Genomic DNA, 22500 nt, shown 5'->3' on the forward strand with positions numbered 1-22500 from the left:
TTCCACTAAGAGCTGCACAATACCAGCGAAATATCAGAAATGTGATTAGATTTCTACAAATTACAGTCATGACACACAGTGAGTGTATTTACATACATTTAATAATCCAATTAAAATCTGATTTCTGCAGTTTTCTGATTATTAAGTGGTCGTGTAAACAGCACACTGATTTCTTACATCAGATTAAGGGCTATTAATTTATAGACACAATCTGATTTTCTGCAGTTATCAGATTATTAAGTGTAAACACACTGAACCAGTTACTGACACAATCTGATTTACTGCAGTTATCAGATTATTAAGTGTAAACACACTGAACCAGTTACTGACACAATCTGATTTTCTGCAGTTATCAGATTATTAAGTGTAAACACACTGAACCAGTTACTGACCCAGTCTGATTTACTGCAGTTGTCAGATTATTAAGTGTAAACACACTGAACCAGTTACTGACACAGTCTGATTTACTGCAGTTATCAGATTATTAAGTGTAAACACGCTGAACCAGTTACTGACACAATCTGATTTACTGCAGTTATCAGATTATTAAGTGTAAACACACTGAACCAGTTACTGACACAGTCTGATTTACTGCAGTTATCAGATTATTAAGTGTAAACACACTGAACCAGTTACTGACACAATCTGATTTACTGCAGTTATCAGATTATTAAGTGTAAACACACTGAACCAGTTACTGACACAATCTGATTTACTGCAGTTATCAGATTATTAAGTGTAAACACACTGAACCAGTTACTGACACAGTCTGATTTACTGCAGTTATCAGATTATTAAGTGTAAACACACTGAACCAGTTACTGACACAATCTGATTTACTGCAGTTATCAGATTATTAAGTGTAAACACACTGAACCAGTTACTGACCCAGTCTGATTTTCTGCAGTTGTCAGATTATTAAGTGTAAACACACTGAACCAGTTACTGACACAATCTGATTTTCTGCAGTTATCAGATTATTAAGTGTAAACACACTGAACCAGTTACTGACCCAGTCTGATTTTCTGCAGTTGTCAGATTATTAAGTGTAAACACACTGAACCAGTTACTGACACAGTCTGATTTACTGCAGTTATCAGATTATTAAGTGTAAACACACTGAACCAGTTACTGACACAGTCTGATTTACTGCAGTTATCAGATTATTAAGTGTAAACACACTGAACCAGTTACTGACACAGTCTGATTTACTGCAGTTATCAGATTATTAAGTGTAAACACACTGAACCAGTTACTGACACAATCTGATTTTCTGCAGTTATCAGATTATTAAGTGTAAACACACTGAACCAGTTACTGACCCAGTCTGATTTTCTGCAGTTGTCAGATTATTAAGTGTAAACACACTGAACCAGTTACTGACACAGTCTGATTTTCTGCAGTTATCAGATTATTAAGTGTAAACACACTGAACCAGTTACTGACACAATCTGATTTTCTGCAGTTATCAGATTATTAAGTGTAAACACACTGAACCAGTTACTGACACAGTCTGATTTACTGTAGTTATCAGATTACTAAGTGTAAACACACTGAACCAGTTACTGACACAATCTGATTTACTGCAGTTATCAGATTATTAAGTGTAAACACACTGAACCAGTTACTGACACAGTCTGATTTACTGTAGTTATCAGATTACTAAGTGTAAACACACTGAACCAGTTACTGACACAGTCTGATTTACTGCAGTTATCAGATTATTAAGTGTAAACACACTGAACCAGTTACTGACACAATCTGATTTACTGCAGTTATCAGATTATTAAGTGTAAACACAATGAACCAATTACTGACACAGTCTGATTTACTGCAGTTATCAGATTATTAAGTGTAAACACACTGAACCAGTTACTGACACAGTCTGATTTACTGCAGTTATCAGATTACTAAGTGTAAACACACTGAACCAGTTACTGACACAGTCTGATTTTCTGCAGTTATCAGATTATTAAGTGTAAACACACTGAACCAGTTACTGACACAGTCTGATTTACTGCAGTTATCAGATTATTAAGTGTAAACACACTGAACCAGTTACTGACCCAGTCTGATTTTCTGCAGTTATCAGATTATTAAGTGTAAACACACTGAACCAGTTACTGACACAGTCTGATTTACTGCAGTTATCAGATTACTAAGTGTAAACACACTGAACCAGTTACTGACACAATCTGATTTACTGCAGTTATCAGATTACTAAGTGTAAACACACTGAACCAGTTACTGACACAGTCTGATTTACTGCAGTTATCAGATTATTAAGTGTAAACACACTGAACCAGTTACTGACACAGTCTGATTTACTGTAGTTATCAGATTATTAAGTGTAAACACACTGAACCAGTTACTGACACAGTCTGATTTACTGCAGTTATCAGATTACTAAGTGTAAACACACTGAACCAGTTACTGACACAATCTGATTTACTGCAGTTATCAGATTACTAAGTGTAAACACACTGAACCAGTTACTGACACAATCTGATTTACTGCAGTTATCAGATTATTAAGTGTAAACACACTGAACCAGTTACTGACACAATCTGATTTACTGCAGTTATCAGATTATTAAGTGTAAACACACTGAACCAGTTACTGACACAGTCTGATTTACTGCAGTTATCAGATTATTAAGTGTAAACACACTGAACCAGTTACTAACACAGTCTGATTTTCTGCAGTTATCAGATTATTAAGTGTAAACACACTGAACCAGTTACTGACACAATCTGATTTACTGCAGTTATCAGATTACTAAGTGTAAACACACTGAACCAGTTACTGACACAATCTGATTTACTGCAGTTATCAGATTATTAAGTGTAAACACACTGAACCAGTTACTGACACAATCTGATTTACTGCAGTTATCAGATTATTAAGTGTAAACACACTGAACCAGTTACTGACACAGTCTGATTTACTGCAGTTATCAGATTATTAAGTGTAAACACACTGAACCAGTTACTAACACAGTCTGATTTTCTGCAGTTATCAGATTATTAAGTGTAAACACACTGAACCAGTTACTGACACAATCTGATTTACTGCAGTTATCAGATTACTAAGTGTAAACACACTGAACCAGTTACTGACACAATCTGATTTACTGCAGTTATCAGATTATTAAGTGTAAACACACTGAACCAGTTACTGACACAGTCTGATTTACTGCAGTTATCAGATTATTAAGTGTAAACACACTGAACCAGTTACTAACACAGTCTGATTTTCTGCAGTTATCAGATTATTAAGTGTAAACACACTGAACCAGTTACTGACACAATCTGATTTACTGCAGTTATCAGATTACTAAGTGTAAACACACTGAACCAGTTACTGACACAGTCTGATTTACTGCAGTTATCAGATTACTAAGTGTAAACACACTTAATGCAGTAATGTTCATGAATTTACTGTTTTATATTATTAAACAGGCCTAAAACTAGAGTTTAACTCTCACATCCACCATGAAGTGCATCTGTCTTCTTCAGTTACATTGAAGTTTAGATGGATGTATTTTTAGATAGATTTATTAAACAACTAAATCTATGGTGATTTCTAAAACCATAACTGAGTGAGATTTTGGCCTTTGTAGGTGAACGAGCAGGTCAGCAGGGATGTGGGAAGGTGTTTTAAGTGGGGGTGCTGAAATTTTAAGCTTTATAGCTGTGACGTGAACAGTGATGTCATGCTAACTGACTTGCCTTGTTTATCATTCTTTTTTTTCATAATTTCCATTAAGCAGAGCATCATGACGTGCCATGAATTGAAAAGGCCACTGATACACACACTGATCTCTCTGCTCTCTCTCCTGTCTGAATGAACTTTATGCAAATTAGTTGAGTGATGTTCAATCAGATTGTTGATCCAGATGGTCCGCAGTAACTGATTGCGTAACGCACTAAGCACGAGATAAAACTTGTTTATAAAGCACAGGACATCATGTTTATATTTTTAAGTTTAAAAACAATATTAGGAAGATTTTGAGTAAATGTCCTTCAGCTCTGCATACACTGTAAGTCTTTAAACCTCAACCTGTGTGTATTTAAGTGTCAGGACCCCAAAGTGGCCAGCAGAGGGCAAGAGAGGTGATTAGGTTCACTGTAATGAGGATACATCGTTAATGTAAAGAGTGCAGCTACTGCAAATATACAAACTCTACCCTAAAACAAGCAGGTACAGATCTTTACTTTCAAATCAGTTTCAAAAATCTTTTTTTATTAATTTTAGCAGTTGTAGATAACCAACCCTGAAGTCTACGGGTACTGCCGCCCCCTCAACCCCCCAACTTCCTGCGCCCTTGCAGGTCAGCGTTCCTAAAAGTGTCATTCCTGTGTTTAAATGCTGTGTGTTTATCGTGTCAGTTGTGCAGGACTGTTTGAAATGAAGGAAGCTGCACTGTAATTCAACTCTTTCACTAGTGTAGCTCATTACACTCACATTATATTACCCTCTTGATAATAGCAGCAACAGTCATTAAATAAGCACAAATGTCTGTGAAATAATGATCATTTGTTAGGATCTATTTCTGTAAATGAACACCAGCAGTGCTGAAACACAGCCTACGTTTAAATGATTGTTTTACATGTTACAAAAAGGTGTTGACCAATAAACAATAAAATAAACAAATAAAAAAGAATAAAAAAAACAAATATTTCAAAACAGTCCACCCCCAAATCTCTACCCTGAAATAGCTGTTTGTTTTTAAAAGCTCCTCCCACTTTCAATATACATCACTAAAGGTTTTTTTCTGTTCTTTAAATCAGAAAGTCTCATGCTAGCACTTCGGTACCGCTATCAGAGAAGAGGAAATGCCCTAAATAGCCAGTATTGATATAACAATTAACAATATACTATGTATGAAATGTGTTTTTTTAGTGTAAATAGTGTATATAATGTATACTGAGTATAGAGTTTATATGTTGTGTATGTATATAGTGTATATTGTGCAGTGGTGTATGTTGCATATAGTGTAGAAAGTATATATTGTTTATATGATTTATATAGTGTATGTTGTGTATATACTGTAGTGTATATTGTTTATACGGTCTAAATAGTGTGTATATTTTGTAGTGTATATAGTGTATGGCTTGTATATAGTATTCATAGTGTAAACTGTTCAGCAGTGTGTATTGTGTATGTTGTGTATTCAGTGTATATAGTGTATGTTGTGTATTCAGTGTATGTAGTGTATGTAGTGTATGTTGTGTATATAGTGTATATAGTGTAAACAGTGCAGTGGTGCACATGTGCCGTGTTCCTTCACACTCAGTGTGAATCACACACACAGAGATCAGCTCAGGAAGCAGAAATGTTTGTCGTCTTTGTGCTGTAAGTTCATTCTTCTGCCCAAACAGTGAACCCGTGTTTTGTTATCTGCTGCGCACCCCTAATTATACTTGTCTGGGTGCTGAACTGCTTGTTTAAGTGAAGCTGGAGCTGCTCGTGTCTTTAATCCTTTGTCATTAATTATGTCTCAGAGCTTCCCATTTCTCCCAGTGTCAGTGCTAAAGTATCCATGGCAACTGGCGGACAGACAGAGCTCTCGGGGAGCGGCAGTCTGTCGGCCCAGAGCGGACACGCACTCGTCAGGCTCACTTTAAACTGTCGCTGCCACCGTGTGGACCCGAGGGGCACTGCACCCCCGGGGAATGTTAGACATGTAGAAATAATAATAATAATAATAATAATAATAAGTAAGATAAAAACACAATGTCACATTGTAGAGGTGAAATATGGGTCTAAATGAAAATAACAGCACGGTTAAAATCAGTACGGCTCATTACTTCTAGCCTGAACAAATATGTTTTTAATATCTAAATAAAAATATCCTAATATTTCTGACATTCTTAATATCTCTAATATTACCAACATTCTGTGTGTTGCTATGATGAAAGCGTTCCCCTTCGCTGGAAGACTGTTTCTGTCCCTGCGCTGCGCTGTCAGAGGCAAAAGAACAAAAGCAGTGCTGTGGAGAAACAGCGCTATCTTATGTCTAACTCAGAGAATTACATACAGCATAAACACACATAAGATAAGATAAGATAAGATAAGATAAGATAAGATAAGATAAGATAAGATAAGATAAGATAAGATGATCCTTTATTAGTCCCACAGCGGGGAAATTCACAGTATTAAAGCAGCAGCAGAGTAACAGGAGAAAGACACTCAGTAATAGAAACGGGAAACAGTATAAACATTATAAACATTATAAATAATCAAAATTAAAGCTAAATCTCGACTATTTACAGGAAAAATAAGGGTAATAATAAAATAAGCTGCTGTTTTCTCCACAAGTCTTTACTAACTCATCGCAAACAAAAGCTAACAAAGCTCCACATGCTGAAATGCTGCTTCTGTAGAAAATATGTAGTTAATGTAATTTGTGTGTGATTTATTTATTGTATTCATGGTTCTTGAAGGTAGCATGTGCCGCGGCGATTCTAGGATTTTAGGTGGGGCCGTAACGGCACTGCAGATCCTGTTCAAGAGCCAAAACAACACCTTCAAGTTGAAAGAGCTCCATAATTGTTCACTTGATATAATAAGAACTCTTTATTAGGGGTCATCCACACTACTGACAGACCTCAATCTATAGATTATTCAGCCTGAAAATTTCGCAATTACCGCATTTAGACTGTACACATGTAAAAAAGACAGTTCTCCAAGAGTTCTTCAGTAAACAAAATGGTTCTGTATAGAATCATGGACACTCAAAGAACCTTTTGCATGAATAATGGATTCTTTGCATCATTAATAGGTTCTTCAGATTGATGGCGAATGTGTTTTATTTGGTTCTATACACAATCTTTTTGAAAACAGTTCTATAGCACCAAGAAGGGTTCTTCTATGGTGATGATATCAAGCCTGTAACCCTTTTTGGTGCTATGTAGAACACTTTTTAAAAGGTTTAAAAATAAGATAAGAGATACTTTTTTTGATCCCACAACCGGGAAATTCCACCTCCACATTTAACCCATCCATGAAGTGAAACACCCACGCACATACTAGGGGGCAGTGAACACACTTGCCCGGAGCGGTGGGCAGCCCTATCCGCAGCGCCCGGGGAGCAGTGGGGGGTTAGGTGTCTTACTCAAGGACACCTCAGTCATGGACTGTCGGCCCTGGTGATTGAACCGGCATCCTTCCGGTCACAGGGCCAGATCCCTAACCTCCAGCCCACGACTGCCCCCAAAATAAAACCATATAAAATACAACAATTTTCCATCAATCTGAAAAAACCCATCTGTTCCATTAATCTCATTCAAACTTAAAAAAAATCCTTCCCCTCTAAAGTGATGATGTTAGATATATAAGGTTTTGTAGTGACAGTGATGAACAGTTATAGAATCAGTGAGTTTAACAACTATGCAAATACAAGTTGTGCCTAATATTGTCTTTCTTTCCAGCTGTTTAGACTTACCTGTTAAAACCTGGGGCAAACAATTCCAAGGTCAAAGGTCAGTCTGTACTGAATTTGGCAGGCAAATCCTTCTGAGAGCCCTCTGAGGATATTGTGAGGATGCTGTGAGGATGATGTGAGGATGTTGTGAGGATGCTGTGAGGATGCTGTGAGGATGATGTGAGGATGCTGTGAGGATGCTGTGAGGATGATGTGAGGATGTTGTGAGGATGATGTGAGGATGTTGTCATGATGTTGTGAGGATGCTGTGAGGATGTTATGAGGATGATGTGAGGATGCTGTCAGGATGCTGTGAGGATGATGTGAGGATGTTGTCATGATGTTGTGAGGATGCTGTGAGGATGTTATGAGGATGATGTGAGGATGCTGTCAGGATGCTGTGAGGATGATGTGAGGATGTCATGATGTTGTGAGGATGCTGTGAGGATGTTATGAGGATGATGTGAGGATGCTGTCAGGATGCTGTGAGGATGATGTGAGGATGTTGTCATGATGTTGTGAGGATGCTGTGAGGATGCTGTGAGGATGTTGTGAGGATATTGTTAGGATGATGTGAGGATGTTGTGAGGATACTGTTAGGATGATGTGAGGATGTTGTCATGATGTTGTGAGGATGCTGTGAGGATGTTGTGAGGATACTGTTAGGATGATGTGCGGATGCCACGATGTTGTGAGGATGCTGTGAGGATGTGAGGATGCTGTGAGGATGCTGTTAGGATGCTGTGAGGATGATGTGAGGATGTCAGGATGCTGTGAGGATGTTGTCAGGATGCTGTGAGGATGTCAGGACGCTGTGAGGATGTTGTCAGGATGCTGTGAGGTTGATGTGAGGATGTTTTCACAATGTTGTGAGGATGCTGTGAGGATGTTGTCAGGATGCTGTGAGGATGCTGTCAGGATGATGTGAGGATGTCAGGATGCTGTGAGGATGTTAGGATGATGTGAGGATATCACAATGTCAAGATGCTGTGAGGATGCTGTCAGGATGATGTGAGGATGATGTGGGGATGTCATGATGTTGTAAGGATGCTGTGAGGATGCTGTGAGGATGTTGTCAGGATGCTCTGAGGATGATGTGAGGATGCTGTGAGGATGCTGTCAGGATGATGTGAGGATGTCAGGATGCTGTGAGGATGTTAGGATGATGTGAGGATATCACAATGTCAAGATGCTGTGAGGATGCTGTCAGGATGATGTGAGGATGTCATGATGTTGTGAGGATGCTGTGAGGATGTTGTGAGGATACTGTTAGGATGATGTGCGGATGCCACGATGTTGTGAGGATGCTGTGAGGATGTGAGGATGCTGTGAGGATGCTGTGAGGATGTGAGGATGCTGTGAGGATGCTGTTAGGATGCTGTGAGGATGATGTGAGGATGCTGTTAGGATGCTGTGAGGATGATGTGAGGATGTCAGGATGCTGTGAAGATGTTGTCAGGATGCTGTGAGGATGATGTGAGGATGTCAGGATGCTGTGAGGATGTTGTCAGGATGCTGTGAGGATGTCAGGACGCTGTGAGGATGTTGTCAGGATGCTGTGAGGTTGATGTGAGGATGTTTTCACAATGTTGTGAGGATGCTGTGAGGATGTTGTCAAGATGCTGTGAGGATGCTGTCAGGATGATGTGAGGATGTCAGGATGCTGTGAGGATGTTAGGATGATGAGAGGATATCACAATGTCAAGATGCTGTGAGGATGCTGTCAGGATGATGTGAGGATGATGTGAGGATGTCATGATGTTGTGAGGATGATGTGAGGATGTTGTAAGGATGCTGTGAGGATGCTGTGAGGATGTTGTCAGGATGCTGTGAGGATGATGTGAGGATGTCAGGATGCTGTGAGGATGTTGTCAGGATGATGTGAGGATATCACAATGTCAAGATGCTGTGAGGATGATGTGAGGATGTTGTCAGGATGTTGTGAGGATGATGTGAAGGGGATGTGAGGAAGTTGTGAGGATGCTGAGAGGATGTTGTCAGGATGATGTGAGCATGTTGTCAGGATGCTGTGAGGGTGATGCAAGGATGTTGTGAGGATTCTATGAGGATGCTGTGAGGATGTTATCAGGATGATGTGAGGATGTTGTCAGGATGCTGTGAGGGTGATGCGAGGATGTGAGGATTCTATGAGGATGATTTGAGGATGTCAGGATGCTGTGAGGATGTTGCCAGGATGCTATGAGGATGTTGTCAGGATGCTGTGAGGATGTTGTCAGGATGCTATAAGGATATTGTCATGTTGTTGTCAGGATGATGTGAGGATATCACAATGTCAGGATGCTGTGAGGATGTCAGGATGCTGTGAGGATGTTATCAGGATGTTTTGAGGATGCTCTGAGGATGCTGTGAGGATGCAGTGAGGATGTCAGGATGCAGTGAGGATGGTGTCAGGATGTTGTGAGGATGCTGTGAGGATGTTGTCAGGATGCTATAAGGATATTGTCATGTTGTTCGTCAGGATGATGTGAGGATGCTGTGAGGATGTTGTCACAATGTTGTGAAGATGCTATGAGGATGCTGTGAGGATGATGTGAAGACGTTAGGATGCTCTGAAGATGTGAGGATGTTGTAAGGATGCTGAGAGGATCATGTGAGGATGTTGTCACAATGTTGTGAGGATGCTATGAGGATACTGTCAGGATGCTCTTAGGATGTGAGGATGTCACGATGTTGTGAGGATGCTGTGAGGATGTTGTGAGGATGATGTGAGGATGTTGTGAGGATGATGTGAGGATGTTGTGAGGATGCTGTGAGGATGCTATGAGGATGCTGTGAGCATGATGTGAAGATGATGTAAGGATGTCACAATGTGAGGATGTTGTCAGGATTTTGTGAGGATGCTGTGAGGATGATATGAGGATGTTGTCAGGATGATGTGAGGATGATGTGAGGATGCTGTGAGGATGTCAGGAAGCTGTAAGGATGATGTCAGGATGTTGTCAGGATGCTGTTAGGGATACAGATTATGTTACATGACAATGTAACATATGACAATGACATAACATTCCCAGCAGAACATGCTGGAAGCATGGAAACTTTCCACTTAAAACATTAATAGAACATGTGTGTAAAGTTCTCAGATAATTTTTTGAAAATAAATATAGTGGTTATAACAGTCCACACCAATTTATGCATGTTCTACATCAATTTCAGATAAAAACAAAGTAGCAGCTGACTGTCTTCACTGTTCACTGTTTTTACTGCACACAGGATCATTTACACATTGTAATCTTGCTGTACCCTTAATTCAAGATCTGCTAAGAAACTCCCTCAGATTCTTTAGATACAGTCATTTTCATGTGTTTCTATTCTATCAGCATTAACCTTGTAACGTTTAACAGAATGAAATAAAACATTTACACATGAAATGCCAGTGAACTGGATGTGGCTGAGGGATCATGCAGCACATTTTTCTTAAACTGTCTTGTGTTCAAATCTACAGAAGAGTGTTTCATAGATATAGTATGTAATGCTGATCACTCACTTAACCCCCCATCCCTGATGTTCTGTGAATCTTGTTTTTCAGTGATTTCAGTGGTCAGTAAACTACACAATAGATTTAGGCACGTTGAATCTGGAAGAGTTTGAAAAATATTTATTATCTTATTAACTGAAAAACACAACATTTCCATTGTTTATTAAACACAGAGATGTTATTTCTGTCTATGACACTGTGTATGTGTATATAATATATTGATATTAAATACACAATATTGCCAAAAGTATTCACTCACCCATCCAAATCACTGAATTCAGGTGTTCCAATTACTTCCATGGCCACGTGGTGCCGTGATCGGACGCCACCTGTGCAGCAAGTCCAGTCATGAAATTTCCTCACTACTAAATATTCCACAGTCCACTGTCAGTGGGATTATAACAAAGTGGAAGCGATTGGGAACGACAGCAGTTCAGCCACGAAGTGGTCGGCCACGTAAAAAAAGACAGAGCGGTCAGGGATGCTGAGGGGCATAGTGCGCAGAGGTCACCGACTTTTTGCAGAGTCAATCACTACAGACCTCCAAACTTCATGTGGCCTTCAGATCAGCTCAAGAACAGCGTAGAGAGCTTCATGGAATGGGTTTCCATGGCCGAGCAGCTGCATCCAAGCCTTACATCACCAAGCGCAATGCAAAGCGTGGAATGACTGCACAACATGACTGCCCACCAGTGCACAAAGCAGGTCTATAAAGACGTGGATGAGCCAGTTTGGTGTGGAAGAACTTGACTGGCTTGCACAGAGTCCTGACCTCAACCCCATAGAACACCTTTGGGATGAATTAGAGTGGAGACTGTGAGCCAGGCCTTCTCGTCCAACATCAGTGTCTGACCTCACAAATGTGCTTCTGGAAGAACGGTCAGAAATTCCCATAAACACTCCTAACCCTTGTGGAAAGCCTTCCCAGAAGAGCTGAAGCTGTTATAGCTGCAAAGGGTGGGCCGACATCATATTAAACCCTATGGATTAAGGATGGGACGTCACTCAAGTTCACATGCGTGTGAAGGCAAACGAACAAATACTTTAGGATATATAGTGTATAAATCTTTGTAATATGTAGTATAGCTTATTTAATGTTTTCTAGCTTGTTTTTATCAATGACCTTAATGGATTGAAATAAATAAATGAAATTATTCAAAAATGAGTCTGTACGCCGTATACAGAAGTGCTGTCAGCAGTCTAGAACTCTAGTATGTGTGTATCTGTGGTTACTAAACACTGCAGCGAAACCATGATGTGGTAAAACCTCATTAGTCCATCAGGAGCTCTCACTGTGGCAATACTGAGAGGAAATGAACTAATTTACTGAACTTCTCTATCATCACCTTCTACACAGAACACACACATCACATCAGAGTGTGATCACACTTAATAATCTGATAACTGCAGAAAATCAGATTGTGTCACTAATCGGTTCAGTGTGTTTTCACACTCATGAGTAATCAGATGATGGGGAAACTCCGGGTCTATATCAGACAGACAGTAGTTGGATTCCTGCTTTACGACCAGCCAATAAACTCAGAGAATAAAACATGAAATAAACGTAAAAAAGAAACTATGAACGAACGTCATCTAGACGATGAAGAATATTTAAATCCTTCATTTGGTCGAGCATGTAGTCGGTTTCAGCGTCGCTCCAAAAGTGGCTGCTGTGCTAAACACTGCCTGTTGTTTCCGGGACAGTGCTGTTTTCACACGTCCACAGACTGAGAGAAATGAAAGAACTCAGCCTCTCTATCAGATTTCTTAATCAGATTTATACACCTTAATCTGATGTAACAAATCAGTGTGTTTACATGCTCTATCTATGATGCTTTCCTTGCAGTAAAAATGCTTGCTGTAGTCCTCATGAACAGACCGGTGCCCGAACGAGGAACTGTACATCGTGTTTGTTGACGCCATCAAAGTGTCTGTGGCAAATCATGGACCAGCTACCACCCAAAGTTCCTCAACATGGTCATTCAGCTTCATGAAGACCAGCGTGGCCAAGTCACAATGGCAATGGTGTAAAGCAGGTCTGCGTCCCTGCATGACTTTCTTCATGATTTTCTTCAGCATGAAGCTCCAAAGGGCCACAGCCAAGGGGTGCTTGTATTTCTGGGGAGTCCCTGAAAATAAATGCTATGCTGTCCGTTAGGGGTTAAAGAGACATGCAAACAGAAGCTCAGTGAAGTTCACTGTTTATCTGCTTCACCCACAACCAGCTTAAGCTCTGAATTATCATCACAGAGGAATAGAACATTAGGCCAGAGTTACAAATGCATTGAAATGAATAAAACGCAGATATTTTAGTGCAGCGTCAACTATAAACCAATAAACACATCATGGATCAGGTCTGACACTTCAGCCTAATATAAACATTTACAGATTAATAGCAAATCCCTTTCATATTAATATGATTCTGATGTTAAATGAACCAAAACATGAGCGAACACCGAAATGGAATGAACTGTAGAGTTTATTCTGAAAATATACAGCACAAACACAAGAGCACTAACAAGAGCATTAAAAATTCATATTCATACATATTCATAAAGATATAAAAAGAGAGCCTGAATGATACAAAATGCAAACCAGTTTAGTTCTGCCACCAATATTGACTATAACTTTAGTGTTTTGATCAGTTTCAGTTTATTCACCGACATCAAAATCTGTAATGAAGGCACTGTTTAATAATCAAATCAAACATTGATACAGATTTGTCGATTGAGTCTTCAGTGCTGGTTCGGACTGTAAAGAAGTCCGAGTTAAAGTTTAAACAACGTCTGTGCTCTAAACTGCTTCTGTAAACTCTGTTTTAACTCTACAACCTAAACTGATCATCATGACAGGACTGATCAGATTATGACATCACAGTCATGACTGTTAAAACAGGCTTTTATAGAGAAACTGATTCAAATGTAAAAAGGATCTAAACCCTGACCTGTTCCCACAGCAGTGTGCTGGGGTGTCTTTACAGCATGTTGTAGATAAAATATAAAAAGATAATGTAAACCATCGTCATATTTCTTCTGAAAAAGTGATTACATATAAAATATAAATATAAAATACTTTTGCCTTCCCTAAAAAATGATAAAATTCCTATTACTTCCTTTGAAAAAATAGCATCAATAGCAACCAGTTACAATAAAAACTGTTTATAAAAGTCCTGTTGAATAAAATAAGAAAATAACCCAGTACACATGATTCAGAACCTAAACAAACATCAGATTATACAGTTCTGTTTGCTGAAGTTCTGCAGAGAACATTTTGATGAACTCTGCCCATCAATAGTTTGGAGACACCACAGTAGTGCTGACCACCTGCAGAGTTCCACTGATTAAAAGAACCCAGAGCTTATGATCACGGAGTTAAACTAAAAAGTGAAGGTGTCCTCAAACGCATGATGTGCAGTGTTCACATATACAGGCTATATATACTCACACAGTGTGCGTCATGCGTTAAACAGTCGTGTCATTATTATTTAATAAGTGCTCGTGATGTGTGTATATGACCCCTCTGTACCGATTCTTTCAGCTCCGCTTGGCCGGCTGCTCGATCAGTTTGCCTTTGTCGTATTTCTGCCCTATCCCATAAGGCACGTGGGCCGCAATGGTGCCCAGCTCCTTCGCTCCCTGGATGTGGAACATCTGATCATCGAAGAAGATGTGTGGTCGTATCTTCTGCAGTAGAGGTCCTTTCGGAGCTCCGGCGAGGAACAGGGCCTCGTCGATCTCCAGCCCCCAGCTCCTTAGGGTCTTCAGCACTCGCGCCCCCGAACTCGCCGCACTGCGCGCCGTCACCAGGTATGTCCTGATCGGGCAGTTCAGACGCTCGTTCTTAGCGTAAAACTTCTTTTGGAGCTTCCCCAAAGCCTCCAGGAAACACTTCAGAGGACCCTGAACAAAAAGACGATCAATCAGCCTTTATTTATTTATATATTTATCAGGGAAATGTGCTTTATAACTTTATTCAGTAGATACTGAATATTCATAGTAGACACTGAATAATTCACAGTAGATACTGAATATTCATAGTAGACACTGAATAATTCACAGTAGATACTGAATATTCATAGTAGACACTGAATAATTCATAGTAGATGCTGAATAATGCAGAGCAGATCCTAATTATTCTTACTGAAGGAAAAACAAAAAGGAGAAGATAAAAGGAATTTAGGAGAAGGAAAAGGGGAAGGAGAAGAAAAAGAAGAAGAAGAAGAAGAAGGAGGGGGAAGAGGAGAAGAATAAAAGGAATGAGAACAGAGGAGAGGTAACCTGAGCAAGCGGTTTGTTCTCATTCTGCCTCTCGTGAGCGAAGAACGTGTCGAGGCCATGTTGCTTGACGATGATCTCGGACTCGTCTGAGAAGAGCACGGCGTCTCCGTCGAACGCCACGCGCAACTGCGTCTCGCTCAGCACCGTCTCCATGTCCGGAGTGAACATGATGGCTGCAGCGATTCCTGAGGAACAGCAGCTTCGAACATTAACACCGAGAAACCGACAGAACACAAATCCAGATGTTTCTCACTGGCCCATAACAGCTAAGCTACATTTAGAAAGCTAGCAGACTGCTTCACTGTCAGGTTTAGCTGATCTACGTTAGTTCATGTCAGATCGTCTTAACTTCAGTTTGAGTGATTATAGTTTACACAGCTGAATAAAATACACTCAAATCTTATTACTCAAACTCCAAATTATTAAGGGCCACACATTCAGTTGGACTGATGCATTAGCTGGCCACATCTCTTCCACAGCAAACGGCTAGCTATCAGATTTACAGGCCTTTTGAAGTGACAGACGTTCAGTAGGTGCATCTACAGGAAACGAGTTCAAATACACAATCAACAGATGAAAAGGAACGAGTATAAATCCAAAATTAAGATTCTCCTATGAACAACCCAAAACTTTAATAATTACTGAATTACCGACTACTGAACTCACCTGCCTCGATGGCCTCCTGCACTTTGTCCGAGTCTTTGGACAAGTACAGGTTGGTCAGGTAGGCCTTCAGGTAATCGATCGGGCTTTTCCCCCCTGTCATACAGAACCGCTCTATCAGCAGATCTGTTACACACAGAAAGCAGACACCCAAATTTATACTGAGTGTTCATATAAGGACGTTATGTCATCTTTCCTTTATTCTATATTTAATATTGTATATTAACTTGGGAAATGAGAACCAGTTTCAGGCAAAACTGGCTACAAATTATCTGATGCATCAGAATCATGTGCCTCCTTATAAGCAACAGTGGCAAAAACTCGCTCAGGGCAAGAGGGGCATGCAGGCCTTTGGGATTCTAGGTGTGTTAAACTGATTTAATTGCTATTTGACTGGGCGTAAATAATATGTAACCTTGGATGGGCTTTCATCACCTTTTAAGGTCATTACTTCGGGTGTACCCCAGGGATCAGAATTGGGTCCTATCCCATTCCTCTGGGAAGTATTTTTCATAAACACAATATTTATTTTCATTGCTTTGCTGCCAAACTCTCTGTCTGCCTCATCCTGGAGGATACTCTCACGTTTGAATGGCTAGAAAGAATTCAATAAACTAAATGTGAGATTATTGTCATAGGCACTCAGATTCACAGGAACTGACCGTTTCGCTGTGAGTAGTCAACTGTTATCATCATGTGTGAGGAATCTTGTGGTAAGGTTATTATTATTTTTATGTCATTCTCATATTACCTCTGTTTGTAGGACCTCTTTTTACCACCTGTGGAATACTGCGAGACTCAGGACTCTGATTACGATGCTGAGAAGATGACTGATGTGTTTGTGACCTCATGGTAAGGTCACTGTAATGTCCTCTCAGCTGGACTTCCATATGAGAGTAAACAGAGCCTGCAGTATGTTCAGAATCACTGGTTTCCCATCAGAGACAGAATTAAGTTCAGAACTTCACTCGTGGTTTATAAATGTTAGCATGCCTGAGCTCCAGTATGTCTGCAGGATCTTTTACTGCTTCAGACTCTGCTACAGTTTTGCTGACATCTGGATTTTCCTTTTGTATGTGTTTTGTGGATTTTGTTTCATTCTAAGAAATTCTGGATCTTTTTCATTAGAATTAGATGCATTTTTATGAATGTTGTTTAATTTATTTTCTGTAAAGCACAGATTATGATGTATTTGTGGTTCTAACTGTAATGTTTGTGGGTGAGTTCTCCTTCAGTCACATCAGGCTGCAGGTTTAGAGATGATTCAATAAAGATTAAAGTATATTAAAGTGTATTAAAGTGCCACCCAGATATTGTTATTGGTTTAAAATGACAGAAATGTGCAGGACAGATCTGTTTCTGTTTGACACCCCACTGTTTAATCTATTATTATCATTGTTATTACAGTGTGTGAGAGTGAGTGTGAGGCTGTACCGTAGTGATTAATGCTGTTGATGAGCCGGACCCCCACCTGCGCATGGTTGTTGGTCATCAGAACGATATCAAACAGCTCCTCGCTGTCGGGGTACAGAGTTCTGAGACGAGAGTTCACCGTCATCAGAGCCTGCAGGACAACACCGTTTCAATAATAATAATAATAATAATAATGATAATGATAATAATGATAATAATAATAATGATAATAATGTATAACATATATTATGCATGAGTAATAATCAGCCTGTCCTGAGCGTTAGATTAGCACACTGTAAAGCACATCTGATGTTTGTAATATTGTACTTTTATGATAGTGAATGCTGTAATAAGCTAAAAACGTATTAATGTGAGGGACATTTCCAGACTGTCTTCATGTTTTTTGTTTTACAAAACGTATTGAATAAATTCAGAATTTTGTGAGTCATTACACTCCTAAGCATCTATTTATAATAATAATAATGTTCCCACAGGTAAAACGTCGCTGTTGTCGGAACAACCCCTTCCCAAATGCTGACTTTACACACTTTACTTTAATGTAAGTCAATGGAACCAGACGTCTTTCCGCTTCTTCTGGTCCATTCGTTCTAAAATGTTGCACACAATGTAAACGGCAATAGGCACTTTCACGCTCTGTGACAACTGAGCTATGGTAAAAATGGAGATACAAGGTTTTGTTCCGACAGCAGTGACATGTTCCATAGGTATTACACTACATGTAACAATCACAATGTTCCTATGAATTATATAGGAATATGTATGTCTGTACACACACTGTACACTGTCACACACACACACACACACACACACACACACACACACACACACACATTATTGTTTTTTTGATTGCATGTCTCACCTTGACGAAAGGGAAAGCTGCTCCAGGCTTCAGAGGCTCCTCTTCGTGCTCCTGCTGATAAGACACATACCTTTCGAGGCCTTCCTGCTCCCACACCCTCCTCTCCTCCACCATGTCAAACAGAGTGCGCGAGGACACCGCGATCGTCACTGCAGTGCTGGGTTTGGGCTGGACACACACACACACACACACACACACACACACACACAGCTGCTTTTCAGAGCTTGGGCAACAGACAATGAAGGCTGTAAATCAGTGAAACCGCGTTTGTGTCTTTTATTCCCGTTTCGCGTCGTTTTCCGTTTCCCTGCGCGACCGCAAGCACTGCGGCTGTAGATCTGAGCCGCGCGCAGTAAAGCAGGCAGTTGCGTTAATGCGGTGTTTCGGCTACACGGTGTTGCCATGCAAGACAGTCTCGCGAGGTCTGGCGGTGACTTGATGTTATTCCGGTATGAGAAGTGCGGCGCGTGAGAGAAACACGGTCTGAGTTTCTTGTGGTAACCTGTTATTAATAAACACGAACCTCGGATTGTGCATAATAATAAACTCAGCAGGCGAGTTAAACTAGCGGACAGTTCGGAGAGGAAGCCGCCAGGGGGCGCGTCAGAGCCGCTCTACTTACAGGTCTCGGTTTTTTAGTCTTTAGACTGTCGTAAAAAGCTTTGGCCGCTGCCCAGTCCTTCTCTGCCCCGCTCTCCTCGCCCGCCCTGACCGCAGGCGCTTCGCCGCGTTTAATGTCGCTCATATCGGCGCTGTTCCTCTACAGAGACCTCTGACCTGAGCACAGCCTCGGCGCCTACTTCCCGTCTGACCAGTCTAATGGGGAAGTGAAGGAGGAGGAGACTCGGGCTGTTCCCTGGTTCCACCATCAGAGGGCGCAGCGCACCGTGGTGCTCTACACCAACCAGTCTGGAGGTCCGAAGTGTTGAGTGACCGGTGGGAGCGGCGGGGTCGCTGCGCGTGGGCGAAGTGCGCAGTCAGAGCGGAAAAAACTGCGGAGGAAATTTAAAAATGTTTTTGGGAAAACAGACAGAAATGTATTCATGCGCTGTCGGGGCTGCGCAGTGGCAGCTTTCTGAAGTCGCGTGTCGGTGTGACGTTAGGAGAAATCTGATGGGGAAGTCAGTAACAGATCGCGAACATACAGTCCTCCAGCAGGGGGCGCAGTGCACTGCGGCGATCTGTATAAATGGAACATACAGTAACTGGCCACTTTATGAGAAACACCCTCTTTGTGCTTCCTCTAACTGGCCACTTTATTAGAAACACCCACCTGTGCTTTTCAATATTATTATTATCATCATCATCATTATTATTATTATTATTATTATTGTTGTTGTTGTTGCCAGTAGCATTGCTGTTGTTGTTGTTTGGGTTTTCATATCATTAAGTCAGATATGTGTTCAGATATTTTGCTGACGTTTCAGATGTGACCACATACGCAAAGTGCGCGTGTGTATGTTTGCAGAGGCACGTGCTTCAGGGTCCCATTCAGCACTGCCCCCCCCCCCCCCCCCTCCCTCCACTGTGTGTGGTCAGTAGATGTGAGCAGCATCATGGCGATGATAGAAGGTGAGTAAGAGTCCGTTGTGTGTTCAGGCCGGAGATCAGTGATCAGATCTGTGTCTGAATACTGAACGTTTCATTATGTTTAACTGTCCCGCTGATGCTGCTGCTGCTGCTTTGATGTTTGTGAGGTCACCGCGGATGTGCTCGGATACGCACACACACACCTGCTCGCGCTGTCCAGCGATATTTGGAGATGTAGCGTCAGCATTAGCGACAGCTTTAAACCCAGATCGAGCTGTTTGTGTTAAATTAACCCCTAGACTGCGGCACTGCGCGTCGCTTAGAGTCAGGAAAAATACAGACGGTCCCTTACTGGCTGATTTACTTCCTGTCAATGTCTTTCTTTAATTTGTCCGTTCCACCTTAAATGGTGCATCATTTAAGGGGGAACGGGAACATTTGAAAAAGACGCCAAGCTTGCACTGAAGAGCTCTTAGGGATCGTTTGTGCAGCTTTAGGACGCTGTTTATAAATCCTTCATTTACTGCTACTGAGAGCTGATTGGTTAGCGTTACTGCTACTGAGAGCTGATTGGTTAGAGTTACTGCTACTGAGAGCTGATTGGTTAGCGTTACTGCTACTGAGAGCTGATTGGTTAGAGTTACTGCTACTGAGAACTGATTGGTTAGTGTTACTGCTACTGAGAGCTGATTGGTTAGTGTTACTGCTACTGAGAGCTGATTGGTTAGTGTTACTGCTACTGAGAGCTGATTGGATGGTGTTACTGCTGCTGAGAGCTGATTGGTTGGTGTTACTGCTACTGAGAGCTGATTGGTTAGTGTTACTGCTACTGAGAGCTGATTGGTTAGAGTTACTGCTACTGAGAGCTGATTGGTTAGCGTTACTGCTACTGAGAGCTGATTGGTTAGAGTTACTGCTACTGAGAACTGATTGGTTAGTGTTACTGCTACTGAGAGCTGATTGGTTAGTGTTACTGCTACTGAGAGCTGATTGGTTAGTGTTACTGCTACTGAGAGCTGATTGGTTAGTGTTACTGCTACTGAGAGCTGATTGGATGGTGTTACTGCTGCTGAGAGCTGATTGGTTGGTGTTACTGCTACTGAGAGCTGATTGGTTAGTGTTACTGCTACTGAGAGCTGATTGGTTAGAGTTACTGCTACTGAGAGCTGATTAGTTAGCGTTACTGCTACTGAGAGCTGATTGGTTAGAGTTACTGCTACTGAGAGCTGATTGGTCAGCGTTACTGATACTGAGAGCTGATTGGTTAGTGTTACTGCTACTGAGAGCTGATTGGTTAGTGTTACTGCTACTGAGAGCTGATTGGTTAGTGTTACTGCTACTGAGAGCTGATTGGTCACCGTTACTGATACTGAGAGCTGATTGGTTAGCGTTACTGCTACTGAGGGCTGATTGGTTAGTGTTACTGCTACTGAGAGCTGATTGGTTAGCGTTACTGCTACTGAGAGCTGATTGGTCAGCGTTGCTGATACTGAGAGCGGATTGGTTAGTGTTACTGCTACTGAGAGCTGGTTGGTTAGTGTTACTGCTACTGAGAGCTGATTGGTTAGTGTTACTGCTACTGAGAGCTGATTGGTTAGTGTTACTGCTACTGAGAGCTGATTGGTTAGAGTTACTGCTACTGAGAGCTGATTGGTTAGAGTTACTGCTACTGAGAGCTGATTGGTTAGTGTTACTGCTACTGAGAGCTGATTAGTTAGTGTTAGTGCTACTGAGAGCTGATTGGTTAGTGTTACTGCTACTGAGAGCTGATTGGTTAGCGTTACTGCTACTGAGAGCTGATTGGTCAGAGTTACTGCTACTGAGAGCTGATTGGTCAGAGTTACTGCTACTGAGAGCTGATTGGTTAGTGTTACTGCTACTGAGAGCTGATTGGTTAGTGTTACTGCTACTGAGAGCTGATTGGTTAGTGTTACTGCTACTGAGAGCTGATTGGTCAGCGTTACTGATACTGAGAGCTGATTGGTTAGTGTTACTGCTACTGAGAGCTGATTGGTCAGCGTTACTGATACTGAGAGCTGATTGGTTAGTGTTACTGCTACTGAGAGCTGATTGGTTAGTGTTACTGCTACTGAGAGCTGATTGGTTAGTGTTACTGCTACTGAGAGCTGATTGGTTAAGGTTACTGCTACTGAGAGCTGATTAGTTAGTGTTACTGCTACTGAGAGCTGATTGGTTAGTGTTACTGCTACTGAGAGCTGATTGGTTAGCGTTACTGCTACTGAGAGCTGATTGGTCAGAGTTACTGCTACTGAGAGCTGATTGGTCAGAGTTACTGCTACTGAGAGCTGATTGGTTAGTGTTACTGCTACTGAGAGCTGATTGGTTAGTGTTACTGCTACTGAGAGCTGATTGGTTAGTGTTACTGCTACTGAGAGCTGATTGGTCAGCGTTACTGATACTGAGAGCTGATTGGTTAGTGTTACTGCTACTGAGAGCTGATTGGTTAGCGTTACTGCTACTGAGAGCTGATTGGTTAGCGTTACTGCTACTGAGAGCTGATTGGTTAGCGTTACTGCTACTGAGAGCTGATTGGTTAGCGTTACTGCTACTGAGAGCTGATTGGTTAGAGTTACTGCTACTGAGAGCTGATTGGTTAGCGTTACTGCTACTGAGAGCTGATTGGTTAGCGTTACTGCTACTGAGAGCTGATTGGTTAGCGTTACTGCTACTGAGAGCTGATTGGTTAGCGTTACTGCTACTGAGAGCTGATTGGTTAGTGTTACTGCTACTGAGAGCTGATTGGTTAGTGTTACTGCTACTGAGAGCTGATTGGTTAGTGTTACTGCTACTG

At 41.1% G+C, this 22500-nt stretch overlaps 2 protein-coding genes across 3 annotated transcripts in view; one reads left to right on the forward strand and one right to left on the reverse strand.

The window, feature by feature from the left end:
- Positions 1-13386: 13386 nt before the first annotated feature.
- Positions 13387-19054, reverse strand: nt5c1bb (5'-nucleotidase, cytosolic IB b). Its single transcript, XM_017684686.2, has 6 exons — positions 18781-19054; positions 18159-18326; positions 17300-17429; positions 15869-15991; positions 15203-15387; positions 13387-14824 (listed from the first exon to the last, which is right to left on the reverse strand). The coding sequence occupies exons 1-6, from the start codon at positions 18901-18903 to the stop codon at positions 14459-14461; spliced, it is 1095 nt and encodes a 364-aa protein (XP_017540175.1). The 5' UTR covers positions 18904-19054; the 3' UTR covers positions 13387-14458.
- Positions 19055-19243: 189 nt separating this feature from the next.
- The window catches only part of syt14b (synaptotagmin XIVb), a 27068-nt gene continuing 23811 nt past the window's right edge, over positions 19244-22500 (forward strand). The window contains exon 1 of one of the 2 annotated variants that reach the window (XM_037537807.1): positions 19244-19730. In XM_037537807.1, coding sequence (XP_037393704.1) covers positions 19715-19730 — 16 coding nt within the window. In that variant the 5' untranslated portion in view covers positions 19244-19714. The remainder of the gene's footprint in view (positions 19731-22500) is intronic. The other variant, XM_037537806.1, reaches the window with a different exon arrangement.

The sequence above is a fragment of the Pygocentrus nattereri genome, chromosome 4, assembly GCF_015220715.1.
Source record: "Pygocentrus nattereri isolate fPygNat1 chromosome 4, fPygNat1.pri, whole genome shotgun sequence".
Taxonomy (NCBI): domain Eukaryota; kingdom Metazoa; phylum Chordata; class Actinopteri; order Characiformes; family Serrasalmidae; genus Pygocentrus; species Pygocentrus nattereri.

What these genes read in the sequence shown, in the direction of transcription:
- nt5c1bb (XM_017684686.2), bottom strand. Translation starts at nt 18,903, where the DNA reads ATGAGCGACATTAAACGCGGCGAAGCGCCTGCGGTCAGGGCGGGCGAG. An exon ending in CAACAGCATTAATCACTACG is followed by an intron (nt 15,992 to 17,299) that starts GTACAGCCTCAC and finishes TGTGTGTAACAG; the next exon opens with ATCTGCTGATAGAGCGGTTC. An exon ending in AGAACAAACCGCTTGCTCAG is followed by an intron (nt 14,825 to 15,202) that starts GTTACCTCTCCT and finishes CTTTTTGTTCAG; the next exon opens with GGTCCTCTGAAGTGTTTCCT.